Here is a 26996-nt window from a genome sequence, read left to right as displayed (position 1 = left end):
ATTCTAGCGAAGAGAATGGGGCTTTTAGACCAGGAGTTTATCATGCTCCTGGCAGAAGGGGCAATCTCAGAGTCTGTTTTGCTGTGGGGAGGTACAGGGTAACTGAAGACCTCAAGCCCACGAGCAAGGCAGCAGCACTGGTGATATGAACACCGCTGCCTTTTCCTGCCATGACATTCAGTGTGTAATGTTTTAGTGTGTCTTCTGGGAGTACAAAAGTCACTGACTCCTGAAGACACACCGGAATTATTACTACAACACACATATGTACGTATTCTAGATTTTCTTGTATATTGCTTAGTATTTCACATGCAAAGTGCCCACTTTTACTAGAAAGATTATATGATGTCACTGCTGAAAAATAAGGTTATTTTCAGAGACACACAGTACTTTTTTCTGCTGTAGGGAGTTCCACATACCCTAATAAAACTGTATTTTCTGAGAATCAGAAAAGCACTATTGTCCATCTGGTCCTCTTTCCTGCCAGCTCTTTTTGTCTTTGGGATCAGAGCAAAGCCAGATAATGAAGGATACTGCATTCCTTATTTCCCCTCCGGAAGTTTAACTGGGGATGTGCTCACGGATTCTTTCTCAGTGCTGAATTCCACTGGGTATAAGGATGTGCAATACAATGCACAGGGGAAGGGAATTTTGGATGAAGGACAGATGGAGAAACCTTCCTTTTTAATAATACATCTAATGGCATCATGTGATGAATAGAATCTTGACTTCAGCTCAAGCTCTAGAATATTTTACTACACATTTGCAAAAATAGTTTTAGAATAAAAACTGGTGGCATATTTTTATTTCCTCATGGCTGCAATAAAGAAATCAACAGTTATTATCTCAATAGTACGTAAAATAATACTTCGTATTTTAATTCTAGATAAGAAATTAAGTACCATTCATTAAAGACTGTTGCCCAACATTAGATTTTGGGAGTAGCAGCTCCACACTTTTGATGTTTCATTCTGATGACAATATTAGATTTCACTTAGAGCCATCTACAGAAAATAACCGTTCAAAAAGAATATTAGCACTGAAAGAATGAAGTAAACCACCTTTGATGGGAAGTGTGTCTGAAAGCTGACAACGAGTGGTAACTATATCACATAAACCAGGATTTATGACTGAAGGGTGCTCACACAGAAACAGTTGCATGTGCAAGTATGCAAAACTTTGCGAAAAATGCAATTAATTTGAAAGCCTATTCCAAACATTTTTGATTTTTTACTACGTATCTCAAATTCTTAAGTCAAATATCTTTGCAAAGATTTTTTTCTATGAACTTCCCTCAAGCACTCAGAGGCTACTTTGTGGCACAGATAAATGTAGCCTGCCATTTTGTACAAGGTATAAGATGACAACAAGCTGTTAGCACAGCTGCCACCCCCTTCTTACCTCTGGCTTTTGAGATCCAAGCTTCATTCCCGAGTACTGTGATTATTACTACCATTTTTAATCCTAAAATAATACATGATGCTTTCTCTAAACCCTTACTGAACGTAAGTTACTAGCTCAGTTACTATTAGTTATTTGTTCACTTCACATGAAGCTTGCTATGTTACATCCGGAAAGTCTCCTTTGCTCTGATGTATTAATATTCTACCAGACCTAAGGCTGATTTTTTATTGATCTTACTGAAAATACTGATTTCCTGTTAATTTTCCTATATAGAAGCCTTCTGCATTTTTTGATTATTATAAGAGAAGCTTCAGCTTATCTTTCTTACCTCATACACAAAGCAATTGGCATGCAGTCATTAAAATGTCAGCATGAACTAGCACTATGCAGAATAAAAGCACTAAGCATTGAACGAACATTTTTCTCATTCTCTTTTTAATAATGGTGAAACATTGCCCAACCCTGTTTGTCTTTTCCTTTACATCTATGAAGGAAGATGCATAGGTTTTTGGAATTCTTACAAAACAATTTGAAACATTTGTTGTTTTTTTCCCCTCAGCTTATTTAAAATTGTCATTTTGTTTTCTTCTCTTGCAATGGTCTCAGTCTAGAAATCCATAATCAGAAAGGAAAATAGATGTCACAGCAATTTTCTGTGTTAAACATGCTGTACAATAAACTTGCAATAAAGGAGAAATAGTTTAGACTATTTATTCTGTAGCTTCAAATGACTACTACAAAAAAGCCTCTTCACAAATTTTATATTGTCTTAGTCAATTTTCAAAGAAATCTCAAATTCAATTTTCAAATTCTTAAGTTCACTTTGTAATTTAGGAAAAACTTTTGATGTAAGAAGTAATTTTGCAATACTCGTAAATTTGTCTAAAATTAATATTTAATTTAGTAATTAAAAGCTTATCTTGTCTTTTTGCATATCCTTTGCTTATGATAAAGAATTTATATTAAGTGCTTAAAACTTCTGCTAGATTGACAAAACCTGTTGTTTAAACATTTTTTTTCATATATAATGACATTTGCATTCTTCTAGGTTCAAATGATTTATTCAGAATTGTCTGAATGTAGTTATACGTGTGGAAAACTTTAATTACCAGCTATCTACATGCTTGCAATATCACCCAGAGGGCTGTACTTCTTTCTTAATTAAAAATATTTGAACTTAATAATACAGAACCCTATTAAAACATGAATGAAACACTGCAAGCAACCAGGTTCTTAAAGTGTATTAAGCAGTTAGCAAATTGATTGCAGGAAGAGTTAAGCAATTTTTTTTTTTAACAGTCCTCCGTATGAGCAGGTTAGAAAAGGCTACTCTGTAAACTCTCAAACTGATAACCTTTCATATAAAACCATCATTTAATATATAATTCTTAAAACAATGAATTTCAAATATGGAATATTTCAAAATGGAAATAAAATAATTACATGCCCACAGCCAACAAAACCACTCCAGTGCTGTCTCACTGTAGTTAACAATACGTCAGCACTTCTTTTCTTGAACCATGTGGAGACCAAAAATACTAGTTTCTTCCTGCAAAACTGCGTCAGCACATAAAAAAAAAATATCTTCGCATATGTATACGGTCAGAAAAAGGCCACATTCAAATAGTTTATTGTATTAATTTTAAAATTATTGCAAATATTCTCAAACCCCCCCCCATATTTGGCTCTATTCTCTTAAGTGTTAGGTGAACATAATTTCTAATGTAAACAATCACTGTTTAAAAGGCCATCAGTGACATGAAAATTTGGCTTCAAATTTTGACCGTGGCCTGGTACAAAACAAAGTGTCAAAGAACTCCAAAGGCCCCTGGATAGGAAAATTTTATTACTTGATGAAATCAAGTATGAGAGCTAAATCTGCCATATAACTTCATGTTATGTTTTGTTGCAATAAAACAAAATCTGTAACTTCTGAGTTTTTCTATGCATTCTATTTCTATAATAGGCTTTGTCATTGCAAAAAACTAGCAACAAATTACATGTGCGATGCATTTACAGCTACAAGTACAGTATGGTAATAACCCTAATGTCTAATTTAGTAATCAACTATTTATTGAGCAAAGGAAAAATGATAGCTCTTTTCTTTCACCTTTTAAAACAAAATATCACAAAAAAAGTTGTAAAATATATCTAACACTTCAAAAAACTTAACTGAAATCCACCTAGTAGTCTATATTTGTTATGTTTTGCAGGACCAGGACAAAGCTGAGCACTGCATTAAACACTGGTAACATCTTTTAGGGAAAGTAATCGGTGTAATTAGTTACAGAAAAATAGATCACAATGACTAGTAATAAATATAGCTGAATTTTAGGTGAATGTAACAATTCCTTTAGTAGCCTGGCAATTTAGCCTATGACACGGCCTTACTGCTGGCCCTCAATCACATAATTTATTACTTTGCAGGGCTGTCACAGAGTGACTATGAAGTATCTAGATTAACGCTCTTTCTATTGTCACTTGTTAATATATCAAAGTCTCTCAATTTTCCTCTGTAATCTTTCAGCCCGAAACTACTTTCTAACTCGCATATTTCCAAAATGTAAGTTGCTCAATGACATCTCTTTATCTATAAACCTCTGTGATTTCTGTTTTATTGGGTGTACTATTTTGTGTGCCACAAAAACCTACGAAATCAAATTTCAACAGACTGAGCTCAGTAAATACTGTTGTGATGAAATCAGAATATATCTGGATGAAAGAGTTATTATTTCTCAATTCATGCAAACGGGTATATCTAATATAGCTTCTCTATACAATCTAATAATTTAATTCCAAAGTAAAAATCACTTACACAAGTCTGCGTTGTTAGACATGGATTTTCTCTTGAGATTTTCTTGAGAGATTTTTTACTGATGGATTGTTTTAATTTATCAGAAACTCCTTCATATCTTTCAGTTTTTTCAGATTCATCTGGAATTACTTTAAAGAATTCAGATTTGCTTCCAGTTGGAGAAAGAGAAAGGATAGGCTTTAAGCTTCTCTGAGAGCTAACAGAATCTGTTTTTCTCACAGTGGAACTCTGTGGTTTTGATACGATGGTGTCTTCGAGATTATGCTTGCTCTCTTCCTTATTCTTCCAGTATTCATTTCCCCATGCCATAATCTTTAATGGGCTCCCTTTAAAAACTGCTGACTCAGATGTTTCTTGCCAGCTGTGGCTGATCTCAAGGCTGTCAGTACTGTGGATGAATTCATTGTTGTCATCCTAAATTTAGGAAACAAAGCAAGAGCGATTCCCTCTCATCATCACACAATACAGTTTTACGTAACCTTAAAATTTCAAAATGGCTATTTAATCTCTGCTGCCTAATTCTAAATTTGCAAGGACTCTGAAAACCAGCTGCCCTTCCTGGCAACTACAATGAGTATACCACAAACATACTCTTACATCTCAAGTAGTGAAAAGTAGAAGGTAGAAAGAGGAGTAGAGGAAAACAAGATTACACTTTTCAGAATGTTGGCCCAAATTTAGAATGCTAGTAACTTCCCAAACCTGTGTTACACGATAATCATAATTTCAATAAAATTTATTACAATTGTAAACCAAAAGTAAGCAAAAACTCCACAACAATAATGTTTTGCATTGAATTATTAATATTCCATCTTTTCATAGCGCATGTTCAACTTAAACATGGAAGTAATAACTCCTGCTGAGATGGCTTTCCTCACCTCTGGTAATATCACTGAATATCATATTCAATACCATTTGAATATAGTCTAAGAATTTTGAAGGTTAGTTTGTTAATCTTGTATTCATGCTTCTAACAATGTCTCTGCAAAATATTCCATGAATCAAGTGTATGACGTTCACTCTTACTCCACCTCAACAACAAACAGCAAGTCCGAGCACGTGGAAAGAAAAACAATGGGGAAGCGCATCTAGTGTTTGCCTCAATGTTCTTATTCTCAAGGAAGAAAGGACGAGAGGCGTCACCTTCATCTCATCATGCTGGTCCTTGCCATATGCTACCACACTGGATGTAAGGCAGTATATATTACAATATTCAATAAGACATTGAAATATCATCTTCAGTGTCTCTCATAGCCAAGGTTCAGTCCTACTGCAAATGCAAGTGATCCAAGTTCGTTACTGACTTCAGCGAGTCCAGGACTGGATTACACAGAATGAAACGCACATTCGAGAAAATAATCCCTCAATTTTATTAATGATACATGTTTTGGAAGTTTATAGTTTTATTCTCTCACTTTGCAATTTCCTTGAAACACAGTTCTGCATTTCCCTCTTATTCATGGATTTTTATTTGCCGTAAGTTACCTTAAAATCCATACTAGAAACCCATACCAAGTCAGGTTAAATTAAGATGAAAGATTACGGAAAAAAAACACTGTATTTTTTTCCCCAAACATTAGACATAAATGGATAACTGATTAATCTGAAGCTTAAATCCCTTCCACCTTTCCATGCCTCTTCAGCCATATGTATTTAGGTTCCAGAATAATCTGTTAAATACTAAATCATGAAATGGTGCCAGAAGCATCAATAATGTTTGCTTGATTAACTATAGTGCAGCATATGTAAACTGAAGATGAGAATGATTTTCCTGAGGAACAAGCACTTCCACTGTTGTATTGTATTCCTTGAAAGAACATGCAGATGGGCAGTTCTGGATACATAAAACTGATTGCTCTTGCTGGGTTGTAATTTTAGGAAGATCATCCTAATGACTGTAGAGGACCACCTACTAGGAGCAGATGGGTTATAGTCCCTTTGTACAATGAGCTTTAATACTAAGGTATCAGAGTGAAATTATCTATCAGCCTTTGCAAGGATACATTATCTTATTTAATCTTATTCCTTTACTCTTTGAACTGTAAAAGAACAGAAAAATTCTCAATTTCTTCATTGAAGGCTTCACTGATGAACTTGCCTCTTACACTTAAAACAGCATTTTTGATAGCACTATGTGACATCTGGTCACACCTGCCTCAGACACACACCTCTTGCAATCAGCAAGAGTTTTGGTTTTGCTCTAGGTTTGACAGAATCCATAAATGCTGCAATGAAAAGTTTAATTATACAAATTCTCTGACAGAAATTTGAGCTGAAAACATGGACACTCACATAATTACAAAATAAGTCACTTCATGTGAATGGTTCCAAGAGAAGTAGCAATTTTTATCCTTTACTGATTATTTGACTCTGATAATTGAATAACCACATTGAACTATTTCAAGGACTAATTAGTAACCACTAAAGGGAATTTATAAATACTTGCTGTTTTCAGTTTGTGGGCTGAAACATTTCCTCCCCAAAAGCCAAAAGCTACATAAACTGTATAATTCTAGCACATTTATTGTGCATATCTTATGGCTCTCAATGTATTCAACATAAAGAATGTTGAATGAAAGACAATGTTCAATTATTTGAAATTTATTCTGATCCATAACCTGGCTATTATAATTTACAATTAAGAAAATATTTTTTGTACATAATACTGATTTTCCACAGATTTAATAAAAAAGTATATAATTCTCCTTTGCAGCTCCACTAACTTCAAATGTGGACTAGGATGAAACTGGGATTTTGCCCCTTTAACTGTAATTTTTGAGTTCACAATGCGGTGACATAAAAAAAACAAGGAAAACTTTTGGACTTTTTACCAGTCCAAGATATTTAAACTAGAAAGATATCCAAAATCTTTTTTTTTTAAAATTAAAAACTAGGTTTTACTTATATTTTCCTGGACAAAGGCAATTTATGCTCACGTGCAATTACCTAAACTGTAGGTTGAGATATTTATCTTATTTGATATAGTTCAAGAGTGTGTACATATCCATGTGTTATACACAAACATAATGTATTCTAATTTCCAAGAAAGCTGTAATACAATGATCATGAGAAACAATAATAGTGGGAAAACCTGTAACAACGTAGCTTATTTCAGCATGTAAAATTAACGTATGTTTTTAAAAAGCACTGTAAGATTCAGCATAACTTAGTAAAATAAATATTTTGTCATATAAGTGAAGTAAACTGGGAAACATATTATGGTTGGGCTAAAGAATTTTAGTAATTTTGCAAAAATACCTTAAATTGCTCTAAAGTAGATATTAGGTTAGCAGTCTTATGTTCAGCTATCACAGCTGATCCAGGATCCTCTTTCCTGAATTTTCAGTGCTTTAAATAAAACTTTTCTAGTTTACTTCAGTAATGCAAAGTAGAACAATCTGAAGAGTAAACATGTATCCAGGCTTATGAGTATAAGGCTGATTTCAAGAGGCGACACAGAATGTATCTCTAGAAGGAAGAGGATGAATATGGGCAAAATATGACTGCTAAGTAATTTGTTGGTTCAGTAACTTCTTTTACGTGAAAGAAAGGCTTAACTATGAATTACTAATGTAGTAGTTAGACTGAGAAAAAAAACCTCTTGATAATTTGTTAGCATGCTGTAGACTTGTTTAAAGTAATTATCTTCTACCTTTGTAAGTCTAATGCATCTCCAGCTGCAGTGCTGATACTATTTAGTGCAGTTTGCATCCAAAGATAATGAATGAAACAAAGGCTGTTCCCTAGCACATCTCTGGCATACAGTCTAAGAGGTGGTTTTAGTTTAAATAATACCTTAAAACTTCTGTAAAGAAGATAGGGATCTTCTATCAGTCTCTCTTACACCAAGCCTCTAGAATGGACATTAAAGTTTTGCCCCAAGGTTTTTCTTGTGCTGTAAAAGCAGGAGTACTTGGCTACTGCTTTCTCTTTGTGCACTTGGCACTGGATCTCAGGGGCAGGACAATCACAGAATGTGATTGGAAGGTTGGCATGGAAAGTTTGCTACCTTCTTGAATAAAGGCTTAAGTACCAGTAAATTTTAATGATTCATTTAAGCTTTTGATTATATAAATTTATAAACGCATCAGTTAAGTTTGCCATATGCACTGTGTTTTGAAAGACACTTTATTTTCACTCATTTATCATAGCATGGCCTTTACTGTTTGGGACGTCTTCAGAAATTTTTGTTTGCCATTTTTACACTGCTTTGGAGACGTATCTTTACAAAGAATGTTCATAAGGTAGAAACTTTTAGCAGTTATTGTAATGACATAACGGAACTACTCAGTGCATTGACAATTTGGCGAATTTCTATATAGTATCAGCTGATATATTTGTTTAAAAAAAAATTTCTTTTTTTTCACTGCAAAATGAAAGGTGTTGGAGCACCTCTCCTAAGATGTCAGGTAGAGAGAGTTGGGGTTGTTTAGCCTGGTGAAGAGAACACTCTGCGGAGACCTATAAGCCCCTTCCAGTACCTAAAGGGGCTACAGGAAAGATGGGAAGGGACTCTTCACCAGGGAATGTAGCAATAGGACAAGGGGTAACTGTTTTAACTGAAAGAGGGGAGATTTAGATTAGATATTAGGAAGAAATTTCACTATGAGGGTGGTAAGACACTGGAACAGGCTGCCCAGGGAAGCTGTGCATGACTCATCCCTGGAGGTGTTCAAGGCCAGACTGGATGGGGCTTTGAGCAAACTGGTTTAGTGGGAGATGTCCCTGCCCATGGCAGTGGGGTTGGATCTAGATGATATTTAAGGTCTATTCCAACTCAAACATTCTATGATTGATTTTATTGCTGAAAGATTTCCACATTGCAAAAGAATTAAAGTTGGTCATGCTGACACAACTCAGGATATAAAGCAGAAATACAAATCATCAAGTGACATAAAAAAGCTGAAATTTCTTAATTCACTTTCAACAGTGTTAGTGAGCAAAACAGTCTTCCTGCTTACAGTTTTAAATGGCACAATAAAGCCTTATTTACTGCACTCTTGCTCAACCATAACGGACTTAAATCTCACTCGAATCTATGATGCAGGCTTTCCTAAAATCTTTTTTGTTGTAATGATGCATGATCCTCACATCTCTCTGTTAGCACAGGGGCTGACAGAGTTACATTACTTTTGTCCACTTGTTACAGAGGGTACACCTGCATTTTCACTCCTGTATCCAGTTAGACACAGCAACCTGACAAAGACAAATCTACCTATAGGTATATGGGGAAAAGACGATTTATCCTCTCTGTCTAGCCTGGAGACAGAATCTCATCCTAGGAGTTTTAGGATGAAGACTACTTTTATCAAGAATTACACATACAAAGTGGCCTACCTCTCCACTGCTGTCAGTTCCTTGAAAGTTATCTTCAATTTGGGTCTTCCCATGTACTCTCTTACTGTCCTGCTTCAAATCCAAAGGGAAAATGCAACATTCTGGTGACATATATGAAGACTTCCCATGAGGCGCTGATCGAGGTGTTGATGAAAATGTGAAAATCTCTTTATTATTCACTTGGTGATCACCTGTTTCGTTGCTGTGATGTTCAACAGAGGCATTCTGTGGTGAGGTTAAATTGTGGCAGGCTGAATCTTCAGTAGCTATGAACTGCTCACTCCTATCCAACTGAATACTCTCAGTGAAACTTTCTGGAAACACCCATTCATCTGGAACATACAATGTTTACTTTAATGCCAAATATGTAAATGGTATATTACCCTGATCATTCTAGTCTTCTCTGGAAGTTGTACACCAAACAGGGAAACGTTCTGCTTATCAGATTCATACAGTTGTAAGAGTGATGAGGATGCAAGGAAGAAGATCAGGCTGCTTTCTAAGTGAGGCAAGGTTAATCAAAACATTTCCAGATCACAGCTCAAAAAATCCGCAGGCTATGATATATGACATGCAAGACAGCAATTTGCAAATCTGAAACTATTTAGCTGTTAAGATCTGAGACTGTTCAACTGAATTTCATTCTAGGAAAACAATTTTATTAAGTTCGGCTATTGATCTTTTTCTATAGGCATTTTTTTGTGGCTGACATTTAAAAAAAATAACCACATATAGTTGGTGGAAAGTTCATAACATTACAATCTGCTGCTTCTTCATTGCTGAAATTCTACACTTTCTTTTATGTCTAGAACTTATGGTTTAGATCTCAATTTCAAACTACAGTTCTGATGAAAAATAGTGTGACATGAAAAATGTATGAAGATATCTGTTTTCACCAAGTTTCCTTGAATACAGGCAGTACTAATCTGCCAATTTTAAAACAAACGATAAACTACAGAAATGGATTTAAAGATTGAATGCGCCAGATAAACATGAAAAGGCCATTTTTATACTCCTATTGTTAACTTATATTTTACTGTTTGGAATGATGGTATAGAAAAAAATGTCAATTTGATTGATTAAAACCAATATCAAATAGCATCTAAGCAAAGGAGAATTGCTCAAGTATACTATACTCCCTTATCTTCATTAAAGGTAGTGTGGTGTGGCTTATTCACTACGTCTTGAAACCTCCTGGCTCCATAAAACAAAGTTACCACCAACCATATTAAAAAAGCCTCAATAAAAAAAAACACTAAAGATGTAATAATAAAGTAGCACTGCAATAATAAAATGCTTGCCATCACAGAAATCAGTAAATTTACCATGGTATTCTATTCCTTTTGGTTTTGTTAGAGATAATTATCTCTTCAGGCAGATTCAGCAGCTTTGGGATGAGGGTGGGAGGGAAGTCTGAACCACAATATTTGAAGGCAAAAGAAAGAAGAGAGCACCAGGAGAAACAGCTGTCTTCTCACTGGATTACTGTGATTTTTCCAGTTTACTGAAGATAACTAGAGTTTGGTAGCTTTACTAGCTAATGGTAGCTTTTCTCGTGGAAAAACTGGCTTCACACGGCCTGGATGAGCATATGATCCGCTGGGTCAAGCAATGGCTGACTGGAAGGTCCCAAAGAGTGGTGCTCAATGGATTTAAACCCAGCTGGCGGCCGGTCACAAGTGGTGTGCCTCAGGGCTCAGTGTTAGGACCATTTCTGTTTAATCTCTTTATTGATGATCTCGACAAGGACATAGGGTGTATCATCAGCAAGTTCACAGATGACACCAAGTTAAGCAGGAGTGTTGATTCCCAGGAGGATAGGGAAGCTCTACAGAGAGACCTAGATAGATTGGATCATTGGGCCAAAATCAATGGTATGAGTTTCAACAAGGGCAAGTGCCAGGTTCTGCACTTGGGCCACAATAACCCCAAGCAGCGCTACAGGCTTGGGGAAGTGTGGCTGGAAAGCTGCCTGGAAGAAAGAGACCTGGGGGTTCTAATTGACAAGCGGCTGAATATGAGCTGGCAGTGTGCCCAGGTGGCCAAGAAAGCCAATGGCATCCTGGCTTGTATTAGAAATAGCGTGACCAGCAGAAGTAGGGAGGTGATTGTCCCCCTGTACTCAGCACTGGTGAGGCCACACCTCGAGTACTGTGTCCAGTTTTGGGCACCTCAATACAAGAGAGATATCGAGGTGCTGGAGCGAGTGCAGAGGAGGGCAACGAAGCTGGTGAAGGGCCTGGAAAACAAATCATATGAAGAGCGGCTGAAGGAGCTGGGACTGTTTAGTATGAGGAAGAGGAGGCTGAGGGGAGACCTCATCACTCTCTACAACTACTTGAAAGGACACTGTAGAGAGGTTGGTGCTGGTCTCTTCGCACAGGTAATTAATGACAGAACGAGAGGGAATGGCTTCAAGCTCCAACAGGGTAGGTTTAGACTGAACATTAGGAAAGAATTTTTCACAGAAGGAGTGGTCGGGCATTGGAATAGGCTGCCCAGGGAGGTGGTTGAGTCACCATCCCTGGATGTGTTTAAGAGCCGTTTAGATGTGGTGTTGGGGGATATGATATAGGAGAGAACTTTGTAGTGTAGGGTAGATGTTTGGACTCGATGATCCCAAGGGTCTCTTCCAACCTGGACGATTCTATGATTCTATTATCCTAAACAGTAGTTTGTACTAGCAACCAGTGAAAAGTAGGGACTTGACACATCTTGTACATTCATGGATTGCACCTACTCGTTCCATCCCCCATCATGAAATCAGATTTGCCATGTAGCATGCTGTCGTTGCAGTTTTCAAATATGCACTGTCAGTTCAGACCACTGTAACGAGCCCTCTATGGTATGGTTATACATTTAGCGTACAACCCAATTTATGAGAATCTGCTAATATTTATGCACAAAGGACGGTGAATGAGCACAGAGGAGTGGCTTTATTTTTATTATGGCCTACAGACTAAGTAACAACCGACTTCCCTAACTGCAGTCTCATCTGTTCTATTCTCATTCTCAAATGACTTTTAATGTAGTTGTTGCTGTTTAATTTGCACAGGTCATTTTATAATGAATTCTGAAGCAAAAAAAAGGTGTTAAACCACTTGGGTTTTGTGATTTTTAAGTCAATTTTGAAGTAAGTATCAAAATACAAAAAAGAAACCTTAAGCAACAGTTTTTGTCAAGAGCTTAGAGAAGAGGAGGCAGTTAGAAGCTTAAACTTCTGACTCCTGGCTCCGACAGAGACATCCAAAAACTTCTTACACATAACTTTACTTTTTACTCACCATTGTGAGTAAAGTAATATCTTACTTAGAGCAAAAGCACTTCAGAAATATAAAGACCTACTTCGAAAGATTTAGTATCTGTATAGTACTTAGCCTGGATATTCTGCTTTGTTAGGTTAACCTTCTCTGTAAAGAACAACATTTGCTGCCAGAGACTTTGAAGAAATATACTTGGGTTAGTAACAGGATAAATGCAAATATTGGTTTCTATACCACAGTATTATTCTTAATGAAATATGCAGGAGGAAGACAGAAAAGTCTGTAAGGCTTTAAGACGACATTTTACGCTGGCTGTGGAGATCAGCAAGTGCTGTAACCTATAGTCAGTGTAGCATTTTTTAACAGTCTACAAGCGAAAGACCCAGAGTGTTTTGGACCAAACCAAATCCTATTATCTCTCCACCACAAACTATACTGGAATTTCTTTTTAACTCAGCATTTCCATGTCAATTGTAATGAACAATTTGCAGTATCTTCTTCGCAAAATATGCAAATTACTATGTAATCACAACATTGCAGCAAACAAGATAAATGCAAGAATGATCACCTAAACATCTAATTAGCTCTTCTACACAGTCAGACTTATGCTAAAGCTTCTAATTGCAGCCTAACATTTTAATGGTTTCAGCATTGCATAAATAAGATTGGCAAACTATAAACAATGCTCACTCATTTTATTTTTTCCCTTCCTTAACTTACCTTTGTAAAGGTACTGCACACCTACTACAGGAGACATGCTGATTTGAGCTCTATTATAGATCTAAAAGATATTATCATGAAAAGCAGTGACTAACATCTAAGGTAATAAGATCTTACAGGGGATCTCGCAGTAAGCATCTGCTACTGACCCCCAAACCAAGACAAAAAGGCCAATGAAACGTTATTTGGGTCACTTAAGCAAGCTTTGCGGCAGCAGAACCTGGTTCTTATGGGTGACTTCAGCTACCCAGACATTTGTTGGAAGAAAAATAGAGCAGCTCACATCATGTTCCTGGAACGCCTAGAGGATCGCTTCCCCATACAAACGTTAGATGTGCCAGCCAGGAATGAAGCACTGCTGGACTTGCTACTCACAAACCAAGAACACCTGCTTTGTAATATCTTGGTAAGTGATGGCCTTTGCTGCAGTAATCACAATATTGTGAAGTTTGGGATCCTGCTGAGCATGCTGAAGGTTAGTACGAAGACAAAGGTTTTAGATTTTAGAAAGGCAAACTTCAGCTTGCTCAGAGCTTAGCTGGGAGGGACAGCTGAGCTCTGAGCACAGCACAGACTGGGATCTACCCGCTGGGGAACAGATCTGTGGAAAGGGACCTGGGGGTCCTAGTGGACAGCAAGCTCAATAGGAGTCAGCAGGGTGCTGCTGCGGCAAAGAAAGCCAATGGGATGCTGGGTTGCATCAACAAGGACATCACCAGCAGAGATAAAGAAGTCATTACCCCATACCCCCACTACCCCACTTAGCACTTGTCAAGCCTTTTAATAGAACGCAACACTACTTTTTCATAGAGACAAGGGCTGGTTTTGCCACAATAATGTACTTTCCAGACACATGCAAGAAAACTGAATGATACTGTATGACAAAAAATATCCACACCTTTTGGCAGATATGTTTGGAAGGGAAAAAAACATAAGCTGAGGTGTCTTTCTGTGAACAAGAAAAAAAAAGTCACCACTGAATTTTAAAAACAAACCCCAAATACCCTTGATATTATTACATGGGTACTGTAATTTCAATCCTAAATTACTTGTCCCATCTGGGACAAGTAACATTTCTTGTACATTTGATGTTTGGAGTCTTTAGCATTAAATTTAATAGGGATTTAAAGAATAAATTATTTTTAGTTCTTTCCCTTTAATCATGAGCATGGAATTTTTCTTTTTTTATCCATTCATTGCTCTGGTACTCTCCTTAATCCTGCAAATCTTTATCAATGCTCAAAAGCAATTCTGTTGCAGGGTGTTTGATTTACATAATCCCCCACAACAGAGACATTTATATTTTATATGAACTGCTTCTGGGTCTTTTGAAATTTACAGCAGAGAGTTCTCCACACCACACATAACTGAGATGTAAAAATAACATAAAATGAGCACCATACCAGTGGTTATCTCCCATGTGCTTTTGGCTGCATTTTTTAGAGATAACGTTGTATGACTGTTCTTGTCTGCTGATGGCTGTTGTGGTGAAGCGAGCTGAAAATCTGCTCTTCCAATCTCAGAGGTTTTCTGAGCCTGAATTGCAGGGTCTGAAACACAAACCCAGAAGCTTATGAAATGCCTGTGAACACTCATATCGTGTGCTTTTCTTACTTGAGGCATGGAAAAACAGCATCATCCTGGGATACAAACACCTTCCAAACAGCATAGGAATCTTGTATGGCAGCAGATATGACTGTCACAAGAAAGTAAAAATTTAATACTAGGTATGGAAGAAGGGCAAACCGTAAAAGTTATAAAAAACACGCCTGCAAAAGTCTGCAAAATAATCAAGAACCACTGCAGTAGCCCTGTTATATACACAGCATGAAGGAAGGCGGAATATATGTATAACCTGTGGCTACTGCCAGCACGTGGTGATCCCTGGCTCAAACACTTACAACAGGAATACCTGCAGAGAGAATGAGCATTTATTCAAGCTCATACAGGAGAATATGCCACGATTTAATATGAACATCTTCAGTAATTAACAAGGTAGATAAAGGATTAGAAAAACAGAGAATTAGGTCTTACATTCTGAAGTCAAAATCATGCAAAAATTTTGGCAGTTTGTGAACTCTTTACATATTCTTTGCTTTATGCTCTTACCATTTTGACATAGCTCTTTAGTTTGGCAAGTATCTCTTTTGCCTCCTTGATCTGAAGAATCATTGCATGGTGAGAACGATAGCTCCAATCTCTCAATGTTTTGTATGGATTCAGTTCTCTTTCCTGGACTTTGAAGTCGGCATGATCTAGTACTTTTGCTACTGCAGATCTTTGTTACCTTGAAAGACGTTATTTTCTTAATGAAAGATAAAAATGTAACAGCTTTCAAAATACTCAAAGGTAAATGCGCATTTTAAATTAAGCTTATTTTTCAAATAAGTGTTCCCAATTTTTTTTTTTTAAAATATTGTCTTTTCAGGAAACTTCATGGTAGACACAGTTCTGTGCGGTATCTTCTATTATTACTAACAGGCAGGGGTTTTTTCACTGAGTAAAAGGAAAACAAGGCAAAGGAAAAAAAAGTTAAAATTCACTATCTAGATAAAAAAAACCAACAGTGAGACTTGTGGCTATTCTAGACCTCAGAAGGAGTCCTTTCTTCTTTGGAGAAAGGAATCTCATTTTACATCTTAGCTTTCAATTGACTTCCTATAGAAGAGTCTACTTCCTTTGGCCAGATCCTTTATTCACAGTGCTAAACTGGGAATTGTAGTCCTGACCAGATTCCTAAAACCTGCATATTGTTTGCTGGCAGAGTGAGATCAGATGCTTTCCCTGGCACTGTAATGACAGCATCACACAAACTACTGTATGGCTCACTATCACCCACCGAGAGCATATCGAAATGCAGAATTTCTGCTCTGTGTCACAGATTTCATCATAAGAAAAAATGTTTACAAACACACACACAAATTTTACCAGTCTAGAAAAAAAAAATCAGAAAATAATTATATGAAATCACAGAGTAATTTCAGCAGGAAGAGATCTCTTTAGGCCTAATGCTGAAATGAGATCAGCTTGTTCGTCAAGTTTTATTATCTTTGAAAGTTTTGAAATTCCACAATCTCCCTATGACCCCGTTCCAGTACCGAACCACTATTACCGTTATACCCAGTTAGAGCTGCCTGTTGTCTTAGAAGACCTGTCTTCTCTACAGTCCTGCATTAGTTGAAAACAGCAACTAGATTCTCCTTTAGCTTTCTCTTTTGCTGACTGAACAAACCATGTCAAGTGCTATAGCCACCCAAGCATTTTACTTGCCCTCCTCTGGATGTTACAGTATCTCTCACACTGGGTGTCCATGACCAAACACAGTACTCCAGACAGCCTCACGCCAGTCCTGAAAAAAACCCTTTAGTGTGTCTCCTCTGCTTACCAATCTCTTCCTTTGTAGGAGTGGCAGCACTTTTGTTGTAATTTAACCCTTCTTACCTCTCCAGATCCCCTTGTACTGACTCTTCTGTTTGAAGATGGAGGTGGCCCAAGGATCTTTGATCCGAAAGCAATATGTGATACATCCTGAGTTTTATTGATGCGTGTATTGCCTCGTCCTCTATTAACCAAGCTACCTAAGTTAAGAAAAATAATAGTTAAAAAAAATGTTACAGTACTTTCAAAGAATAAATATTAATACTTTTTTCAAATCAACTGAAATAAAAAAAATTATGAATACTTAACATACATAAAAAGTATGTTCCTTTATAGCACAATCCCTAGAAATATGTAGGAATAGCAAACACATGTTTTATAAAACTGTGTTAACATAAAAGCAAGAAACTGTCTATTATACAGACATATCTAATCTTCTCACTTTAAAGATCTATTTAAGAAGGGGCTATTTATAAACAAAAAAAAAAATGGTTTGCATGATTTCTTTAGAACTTCAATGAAAATCCAACTTCTGACAGGAAGAAAAACCAACTCTAATTAATAAATAACAGAATAAATAAATAACAGCAAGAAAACTGAGGCAAGAATGTCAAGGTATCACTCACAACTCAGAGCAGAACTATTTACATGTAGCTTGCTTTTTGAAATTATTTTTTTGAATTACTACATTACCAGGGCTGAACACTAACAAGCATAAAGGAAGCCACTTTCTGTCATTACCTTCTTCCCTTTTTCCTGATGTGACATTTGGTTGCTGCTAACAGCTGCCATTTCACAAGATTAGATGACCTGTCTTGCTTTAACATCAATTTCTTTAATTTGCCGACTACCTTGGGATGTTGTTAGCTCCAATTATAAAAGCTGATTTGCATGAAAATCTGTCTTTATGAACACATTAATTGACTGCAATTAATTACTTACATCTACACATAACTGTGTTGATGGCATAATTAAATAATGTGCAATTAAAAGTGGATGATACTAAAAATAATTTTGGCTTTTGATTATCAAATAAACAAAGTTTAGCGGATAAAAAGAATATTTTCCAATTAAAATGTACTTAAACATACCAAAGCTTCCATTTTCAAGGCAGCCAACTTCTGAAATTTGAAAAGCATGTCTGGAAGAACGCATGCTATGTTCATAAAATGCGACTGAAAATAAAGATTAAACCTTAAACTGAAGGCATTTCATTTTCATGCAGGTCAGGGATGTTATCGTTAATTATTTTACTATATATACCTAACAGCTATATATCTTTGTAGTCCAGATGGTAAAACGGGAGTCTTGTTTTAAATGAACATTCATTTTTCTGTTTAGTTACATCATACACACTATTGTACTCATTTAAGTTTTATAGTTGCTTGTATTTTGACAACCCAGCCAAGAAGAATCGATTTTTGAATACAGTCACTGAGAAACTGAATTCCAGTGTTTCTTCTGCTATTTCAAAAGCAAACTTATAATTGAACTTCACAGCAGAACTTTGGCTTGACTACTTGTAGGGCAATAATACTCCAAAAATATTATTTGCCCTTTAATATTACAAAAATGCTACTTGTATGTAAAAAACAGCTGAATGTAATTTAAATAAGTAAATGTACGAAGAGTCTTAGCAAATATCTACGCAAAAATTTAAAACCCCTCCTAGTCATTTCAGCTGCTGTAGGAGAAAGACTGCCATTACTAGCGGTGTATCTCAAGAGAGCAAAAAGTTAACAACTTGAAAAAGCATCAGCAGGGAGCTTAGTGCAGATGATAAAAATCTTTGAGTTATTTTTTTCATATTCCAGTAAAAGCAGAAGAAAAGATGTTTAAAAAGTATTTTCTTAAACGTTTCATATTATCAAGGTTGTTCTCAAAGAAATATTTCTTTCAAACTTTATTTTCTTTTAAGTTTCATGAGATGCTATAGCTTAAATACTACTGTTGTTCGTAATAGTCTTGCCTTTTATAGTATTAATCTTCATCAGTGGTTATCATTCCCTGTAATTTATCTTATCCCTTCAATCAATACTTTGCACATGTATTTCCAGAGCATTTTAACAGAAATGGTGAAAATGAGTATTCAAACGCTAAAGATGAGAATCCTCAAGACTGAGAAAGTACTAAAAAAAGTGGAATAAAAATGTATCTTGCTTACCTACAGCACCACTTCTAACATTGCCTACACAGAGAGAGAATCCATTTCCAATACATCTTCATCTAATTTGCTTGTTCAGACCCACTTCTAAGCTACTTCAGACCTACTTCCTTCGCAAAAGACGCTCTGTTACCCTGTTTAGTGTGATGAATCAATGACTCAAAGGTAGTAACAGAGTAAGGTGAAAATAAAAACATTAGTAAGACACTGCAATTTTATATGGGCCAAATTAAAGGCTTAGTCTTGGGTCTCATTCAGAAACCAATAATAATGTAACAAGAGTAGAGGAAAGAGGGTGCCTATAGAGACGGATTTCACCTGGGCATTTTTTATAAGCTCTAGCAATAAGATGTTTAGGTAATTCTCAAGTTTAAAAGGAAAATAACAATCAATTCAGCATTTTGAAAGTGGCAAAATTATCAGTTCTCCATGAAGGACATGAATCAAAGCATATAAAATATTCTCATCTTAAATTCCATTAAAACCCTCTTTTTTAAGAAGTGCTTGCACATATTCCAGGATGTATACTGTTGCAAATGAATCTACAGAATAAGAAGTCCCGCTCTTTACTAATCTAGTAACTGTATCACATGAAAATTTTGCTCCCACATTATTCACTTCTCTTTTGAGATTATTCATAACTATAAGACACAACACAGAGCCTAGAACAAAAAAAACCCAACAACTTCTGAGGCCTCCTGCTGTTAGCCTTCAGCTATAAAAATTTAAAATTTGATCCTCTGTTTGCTTTCTGTCTCTTAGTTTTTATCCAAGTCAAAAGTTTGTATCTTGGCACATGACTGCCTAGCTTCTCTAATAAACCTCTTCTATGCAGTGCTGTCAAGGTCTAAATTATACATTTTATTATCTTCTAGCTTACAGAAACATTCATTTAACTCCAAGACACCAGTAAGACAAGATTTCCTTTTTCAGAGTATAAACTGAGGGCACGGTCAGACTGTTAGAAGAGTTTCATTAATGTAAACGTACTTTAAAAGGAAGTGTAACAACAGAACAGCCACACTTCAATGCACATTCAGAAGACATACCTCAAATACTGTTACTGTAAATCCCACACTTCAATTAGAATTGTTCAGGCTGCACATAGATCTCTGAAACTATAGAACAGACATATGCCCTATGTGCTCATGATATTGCAGCTGTGCAAGAGTTGTCATGTTTTATTATAAGACACTGGAACTCTTAATATGCACTTTTGCAAATAACCCCCACATTATTTGTATGCATACTGTAGAGATCAGGATTTTAATCACAGTATTTTAATACAACAGAATACCTGTTTCTTGCACTGTTAGTGGATTTCTGCTGCATTTTATTTCTGGCTTATGAATTTTAGTCAGGTTCAGCAATTGTGTAACTTGTGGCACATCTGTATTTAGCTGGCAGGTTCGAGGAATAACATCTGCGGGCTCATATAGCATAAATGGAACAACACACGTATCTAGAATCAAAAAACATGGGCTTTACTTCACTCAGATCACACAATGGAATTAAATTTGCCTTACATTATTCGTTAGATTACATATATTTTGGTCCATATGGTTATAACAATTTAATAGGTTACAGTAAATTGAAAAATTTGCTGCAATTGATCACTTGTAAGACAATAAGCATGTGCATTTCAAAATGATATTGTGTATTTTTTAGGCCAAAAAACTGGAATGTGTTTAAACTAAGAAATATGCACCAATGGCTGGAATAGTCACAGTAAACCAACTTTGACTTGGCAAGTGAACAAGCAAAACAGAAACACAAAAGACATTTAGTTAATTTTTATTACAGCTCAGCTTTAATTCTAGTACTGATATACCGATTTTTCAGACGAAATGAACATCTGAAAATAGCACTGATATCAGTGGGAGTGAAGTAGCAAATACAGAAATCCCATATACGCAAATAAAGAATTGGACAAGCTTTGATTCCAAACTTTGGATGCTATTACACTTTTATGGTAAACTAAAACCCTGTCAATCTATCTACTCTTGTGACACCAGGCACTAGTAGAATGTTATCTGATCGTCTCTGTTTTCCCTTTGATAATCAATATAGACTGAGTTTATGAAAGTTATTGTCTATGAAGAAAGGCACCCAGCCTCAGAACCATTCCTGATGTTCTGATGCAAATTCACTCCAAATTTTGTAAGACTTGAATATAGTAAGCTAATGAATATTAGCCTCTTTTCCAAGGATAAAAAGAGGAAAACATAACCCTGAACCCAAACACAAATGATGGCTCAAGTATTGAGACTCTAATAGAAAAATTCAAGTGTGCCATGTTGTGTTTCAGTAGAGGACATATTTAAGTAAGATAAATGCTAGCAACCATTTTTTTTCACCAAGCTGGTACTTTATTCACTGCTGTAAGACAATACTTAGCGATAAAAAATCCATACGTAACCTCGGGATTACTATGGAAACCAGAAACTAGGTATACATCAAGCTTGTATGCCTCAATATCATAGGGCAGAGAAGATGAATTCTTTCCTCTTCTATCTCAGTAATCTCATACAGAAATAATCTCTTAGTATATGTGGTTTCTCTTTTCCACTTGCCATCACTTTAAGAATGCAAAACATACTGTACACGAGCTATTAAGAAAGAGTAACACACACATTGCACCTTGAAATCACTACTTCACCACCAAGGAGGTTTAAGCAAAGAACTCGACCCTCATTGCAAGTTGCAACGTCATTGCATTCAGTGGAGCTCAACTAACTGGTCCAATCATCTGAGAGGAAAAAAGCTTTATCAAATCATGATTGTTAACTAAAGTTAATTAATAATAATAAAAAACTATTGTTTTTCTGTAATTGGGTATGAAGTACAGAATTATTTTAATACAGCCAAACCTTGAGCTGTAACGTAATTTTAATACTTGCCTAGATAAGGAAATTCATAAGCACACAGAAAATTCTAATGCCCACCAGCTGTGTAATAATCATAGAATTGATAATCCAGTAATTAAAAATGTAGTATTTTACCATGCACACAGTTTATTAAAGCTGTCTGCTCATTATGTTAACTACATTTTTGGAACTCATTTAGAACATTTACACACATTTAAAAACTGTTTAGAATGGAAGAAGATAAAACAATGCACCAACGGGATTAAATTAAAGGCAGCGAGGCCTCTAACTGCAGTTTCTGCTGAGACTTTACCAGATTCTCTCTGTAGTCACCGCCATCACCAACAAAAAAAAAAAAAGAAAGAGTAATCACAATGATCGCATCCTCTCCCTTATTGGTTTAGGTTTTCCAAATGGAAGATACATTTTATTACATTTAAAATACTGCCTACTATCCCTCCTTCAGAAACTAGAACCATTTCTTCAGGTGTGTTCTTTAAAAGCCACAAAATGAAAATTTGAATGAAATTGAAGATGAACTATACCTAGGCTTCCTCTAAAATAAGAAAGTGCCAGCTGTGTTTTTCAATTCTTCCTCTATTACTGCAAATATCAGTGAGGAATGAAGTCCTCTACCTTGGAAAATAATGATTCAGGATTATGACGTTAGTTTGGAGACTGGTAAACCTTTGACCAATATCCTGCTCTATTACAAATTTAATATCTCATTTTTCCTCTCACGACCAATATTACTCTCCCAATGAAAAAGGACACATTAGGATAAATGGACTAAAGATCACAGACAGGTGTTTATGATAATTTCATTCTTCTGTTTCATATAATACCGTTTTGTTATAGTTTTCTTTTGGATTATTTAAGAAGAAATCTTTCATCAGCTACTAACATCCCAAATCAAGCAAACAAACAGTAAATGCTGCTAAGTTTAAGTATTTTTCTTTCATTTCAAATACTCTTGTCTTGGCCAAAACCTGATTCCTATCAGCGTAAGATACGCACATCAAAACAAGCTCTCTACTTGAAAATTTGTGACAAAATTGCCAATGCTTAAAACAGAGGAGTACATATATCTAATTACTTGCCTAAAGTCTAACACTAGCAGATTTAATATGCTGTACTATCACTTTAATTTTCATGAAATTATGATCTTTCAAATTGCCAATCTGATGACTAAGAAGCTTTTGATTTTTTAATATGAACAGTTATGATTAAAACTAAACAGTAATTATAACACACCATCTTCCTCAGCTGTATCTTGAGGCTTGGATTTTAAAGTGAAGATCTTCCTCAGTTTACAGTTAGCTGAAATAATAATTCCATCCAAAGACTGGAAGACAGCTCCTCTGAATATTTCACTGGTGAATGCTACCAAGTCAATACACATATTGCACCACTAGAAAAGAGAAACAATACTCTTTAATAAAATCCAAACACTAATCATTGCAGAAAAGTATTAGCATGTAGTTCTCTATAACTGAAGTCTCTGTGGAGTATTAGATTCTCACAGGCTGTGATTCACAATGTGCAACACTGATAATAAAAGAGATATTGCTGTATTTGCACTTAGAACAATTATTTATACAAGCAAATCAGTACATATGACCTACCGACTGCCAGCCCAAGTGAGCTCTGTTACCTAGCATATCCACAATATATTTTGCAGCTATTTCCAAGTAAAAACTACATTTATTTCTGGGGAAAAAGGAATTGTTATTGAATATAACTTCATAAGTTAAAATTCCAGCAGCTTAAGTGCTCCAAAGTCTATAATTGGAGATTCTTTGATGATTTCTTTCTGAGATTCACAAAAAACCAGGACCTCTCCAAAGCCTGAAGCCCTTCCACACTGAAAATTATCAGGTAAATTTCAAGTATTGACAAGACCCAGTGTACTGTAACATCTTAAATCTACTTATTTATAATAAATGTTATGCATTCCTGGTAAGACGTTTCTGAAACACAAATCAGATAATGAATACTGCCTAGGTTGCTAAAGACCCTACTTATATACATGTTTTAATTCTCATTAGATGATTATTCCATTTGTTTCAGGAAACACTGTTAAGACCACTAACATCAACATGCTACACTCTCCTGTGCTATTCTTGTAGCTCTTTTAAATTCTCTATTTCAAATTTTTTCCACTTAATTCAACATTTGTATATTGCTGTTCTTTATAATACGGAAATAAATAGTTACAGGTGTCTATTTTGCCTGTGGAACATTCTATTACCCTTCTAGAAAAAAAAAGAAGTTTCATATAAAACAAGTAGTATGACAAGCAGAGGAAGTCATAAAACATGTTTTCTTGTGGCTTTATGTTTTCCATTTAGCATCTCTGATGTTTAAAACCACATGCTCATAGTTTTGGTGTTCCTGAAAATTCTTTTCCTCATTGATTTGGATATCTATTGACGGATGAGCTGATGCTACCACATCTTCTATAACTGGGAAAAAAACAGAGATGGCCTCAAGGAGAAATGCAACCGTTTTCATGAAATTTGCAGAACTGCAATATATTTGATATGATTACTCATGTGGAAAATTTAGATAACCAGTGGGTTGAAGTTTTATTAAGGGAGAAGAATATTAAGACATAGTGATTGTACATACTTTATTTTCTTATAAAGTCAACGTAAAAGTACTAGTTTCTAAATGTCAAATAGCAAATATTTTTTGAGAAAAAAATAGGTGCATATATTACTGTTCAGCTTCTAAGTCTGAAATTTGGAAGGAAATACTTGTCTTGAAGGCACCAAGCAACGGAAAGGAAAATGCAATATTTAATTATAACTGATATTTCTATTGCTGAGGTTGAAAAATAGCATAATTTCTAAGACTACAATACAGGAAGCTAGCACATGAAAATGTAAACTATGTTCTACTGATAGAACAAACAACATACTATAACCTTATTTACAATCAATCATACAGATAATAATGGTCAGTCTGTGTATACAATAAGTTAAAATAGCAGAGTCATGTAAAATATCTATCTTATCACTGAAAGCAGCATACTCTCTCCTTTAAGTAAAAGCAACAATAAAAAGAAAGATAATAATTTAAAAGACGACAGATATGACACTAAGAAATACAGACCTACTCTTTAAGGTTGGTCAAGCATTAAGGTTATTAAAATATTTTGACATTGTAACTGATCAGAGCATTTAGACAGATCTCTGATTAATGTTTTACTATCTAAATTAAAACACATAAGTGAAGTTCATATTCTGATTGAATTTAACTTGGTGTACATTAATGCATACTTTAATCCTGAAACATTTGTGTTAGCCTGACACCAAGACAACTAACTGAAATTATACTGAAGAAAAATAATTTCATTTTAGTGGCTCTTGAATTAATGGCAACTTTAGGGGTATGATCTGATGCATATTAATTTGAAAAAAGTCCAACAAGTTCTTACCACAAAGCAGAAAACTCCTGAAATATAAAATTATCACAGATGTCTTCACCTAAACTATCTTAAAAGAAATCATAACTTCAGAAGATTTTGTAAAATATTCTCTCTCATGTCTAGCCTTAAAACCACAGCCGCTTAGTATACTAAGCGTTATCTCGTTCTCTTGGTGCATACTTACATTTTAAGTTATTTGAAATCTAACTGTTCTCAACTCCAAATGATTTTCTAAAGCAGGATTCCAGACTTGAGTCTTTACAAGGTTATATGGTAACCATCAGGTTTTGTATCCTCACAGCTATTACCATATGTTGTGGCTGGGTGTAGGAGAGGGGAACAGGGAGAAGCTAATGGCTATTGTTTTATTTTCATCAGTTTGACATATATATTGTTTAATATAAACCAGAATCTGGAAGAACCTCAAGCACAGAAAGTAGCCATCAGCTACAGTCTACCTGCAGCTCCAGTGAACATAATAAAAGGGTCACTAAAAGAGAAGGCACATATGAACAGAAGCACTATAAAGAAGAAGTATCTCAGACACACAGAACTTAACAAAGACTGAATAAACAGCAGAAGTGAGAGATAAACACATCACAAACAGTATTAATCTGGGAAAATGGGAATGAACTCCTAATGTTAGAAGAAGGGTAGAAGAGCAGTTGTATTAAGCGGTTCTGATACCATCCAGCAGAAGGGACATAAACATGTATCTTGAATCATCAGGAACTGAATTCTAAACCAAATAGTAATTTCAACAGGTCTATAAACATACATAAAACATTTCTGATAAAGTGTGCTCAACTGAAGTTCAAAGAATATTCCCAAGGTACCTACTATTTTGCGCTTGATCATAAACAGAGGAATTTTTGCATGCAGAGGGGTTACAGACAATTCCTTGTGGACCGTTGATAAATACAATCTTCTTTTAATATTTCCTAAATCAGTTACCCTATAAAAGAAAAAGCAGGAGAGAATGGAACAGATCTTTGTCAATTCAATAATCCAGTATCTTTGGGCAATCACAAAAAAACTATTCATATGCAGAACTTTTATGTCAGTGATAGCAAACATGGAATTTAAGAATTACTTCTTTTGCAAGATAAGTAATGAGATTTCTTCCTCAAATACAAACTTGGTGGCTATATTCCTGCACATATAAAATCACTTTACATGCTAATTTTATTTCAACAGTCTATACTCTTCACTAGATTTCCATAGCCCTTCAGACTATGAAAGAATTCAATTTGTACGAACTGAGAACCCCGTAGCCTTTAATAACCACACTTGTTTCTGCCCCTTAAGCTTGTGTTATCTTGGGACGCACTGTCACTTGCTAACTAGAAAAACATTATTTGCTTTCTCTTCCTAAAAATGCCTCTGTCATTTTATATAGACTGTTGGCTTAAAGATAGTCACAAGACATTGATTATCTGTTTTACTTCCTGAGCACATATCTTCAAATGTCAATTATAATACAGAACTTTATTGCTCACTATTCAGGTCATCTCACAATGACACCAAGGACATTGAGTCTGAATACTTCAACAGATTCAGACCACAGCTACGATCGCAAAGATTAGGTTTCCTTTAAACTGACAGAGAGGCTCAT

At 35.5% G+C, this 26996-nt stretch overlaps 1 protein-coding gene across 2 annotated transcripts in view; it reads right to left on the bottom strand.

The window, feature by feature from the left end:
- Window positions 1–26996, bottom strand: part of CFAP20DC (CFAP20 domain containing) — a 69838-nt gene that overhangs the window by 25850 nt on the left and 16992 nt on the right. The window contains exons 5-12 of one of the 2 annotated variants that reach the window (XM_074152322.1): window positions 26222–26336; window positions 23203–23359; window positions 20379–20543; window positions 16955–17117; window positions 15649–15794; window positions 14943–15089; window positions 9557–9888; window positions 4220–4633 (exon numbers count right to left, since the gene is read on the bottom strand). In XM_074152322.1, the coding sequence (XP_074008423.1) occupies window positions 4220–4633; window positions 9557–9888; window positions 14943–15089; window positions 15649–15794; window positions 16955–17117; window positions 20379–20543; window positions 23203–23359; window positions 26222–26336 (1639 nt within the window). Of the gene's footprint in view, window positions 1–4219; window positions 4634–9556; window positions 9889–14942; window positions 15090–15648; window positions 15827–16954; window positions 17118–20378; window positions 20544–23202; window positions 23360–26221; window positions 26337–26996 lie in introns of both variants that reach the window. The other variant, XM_074152321.1, reaches the window with a different exon arrangement.

This window comes from Numenius arquata, chromosome 8 (assembly GCF_964106895.1).
Source record: "Numenius arquata chromosome 8, bNumArq3.hap1.1, whole genome shotgun sequence".
In the NCBI taxonomy this organism is placed as follows: Eukaryota; Metazoa; Chordata; class Aves; order Charadriiformes; family Scolopacidae; genus Numenius; species Numenius arquata.
Note: the sequence above shows the minus strand (reverse complement) of the source record. Positions and strands in the feature narration are given on the sequence as shown.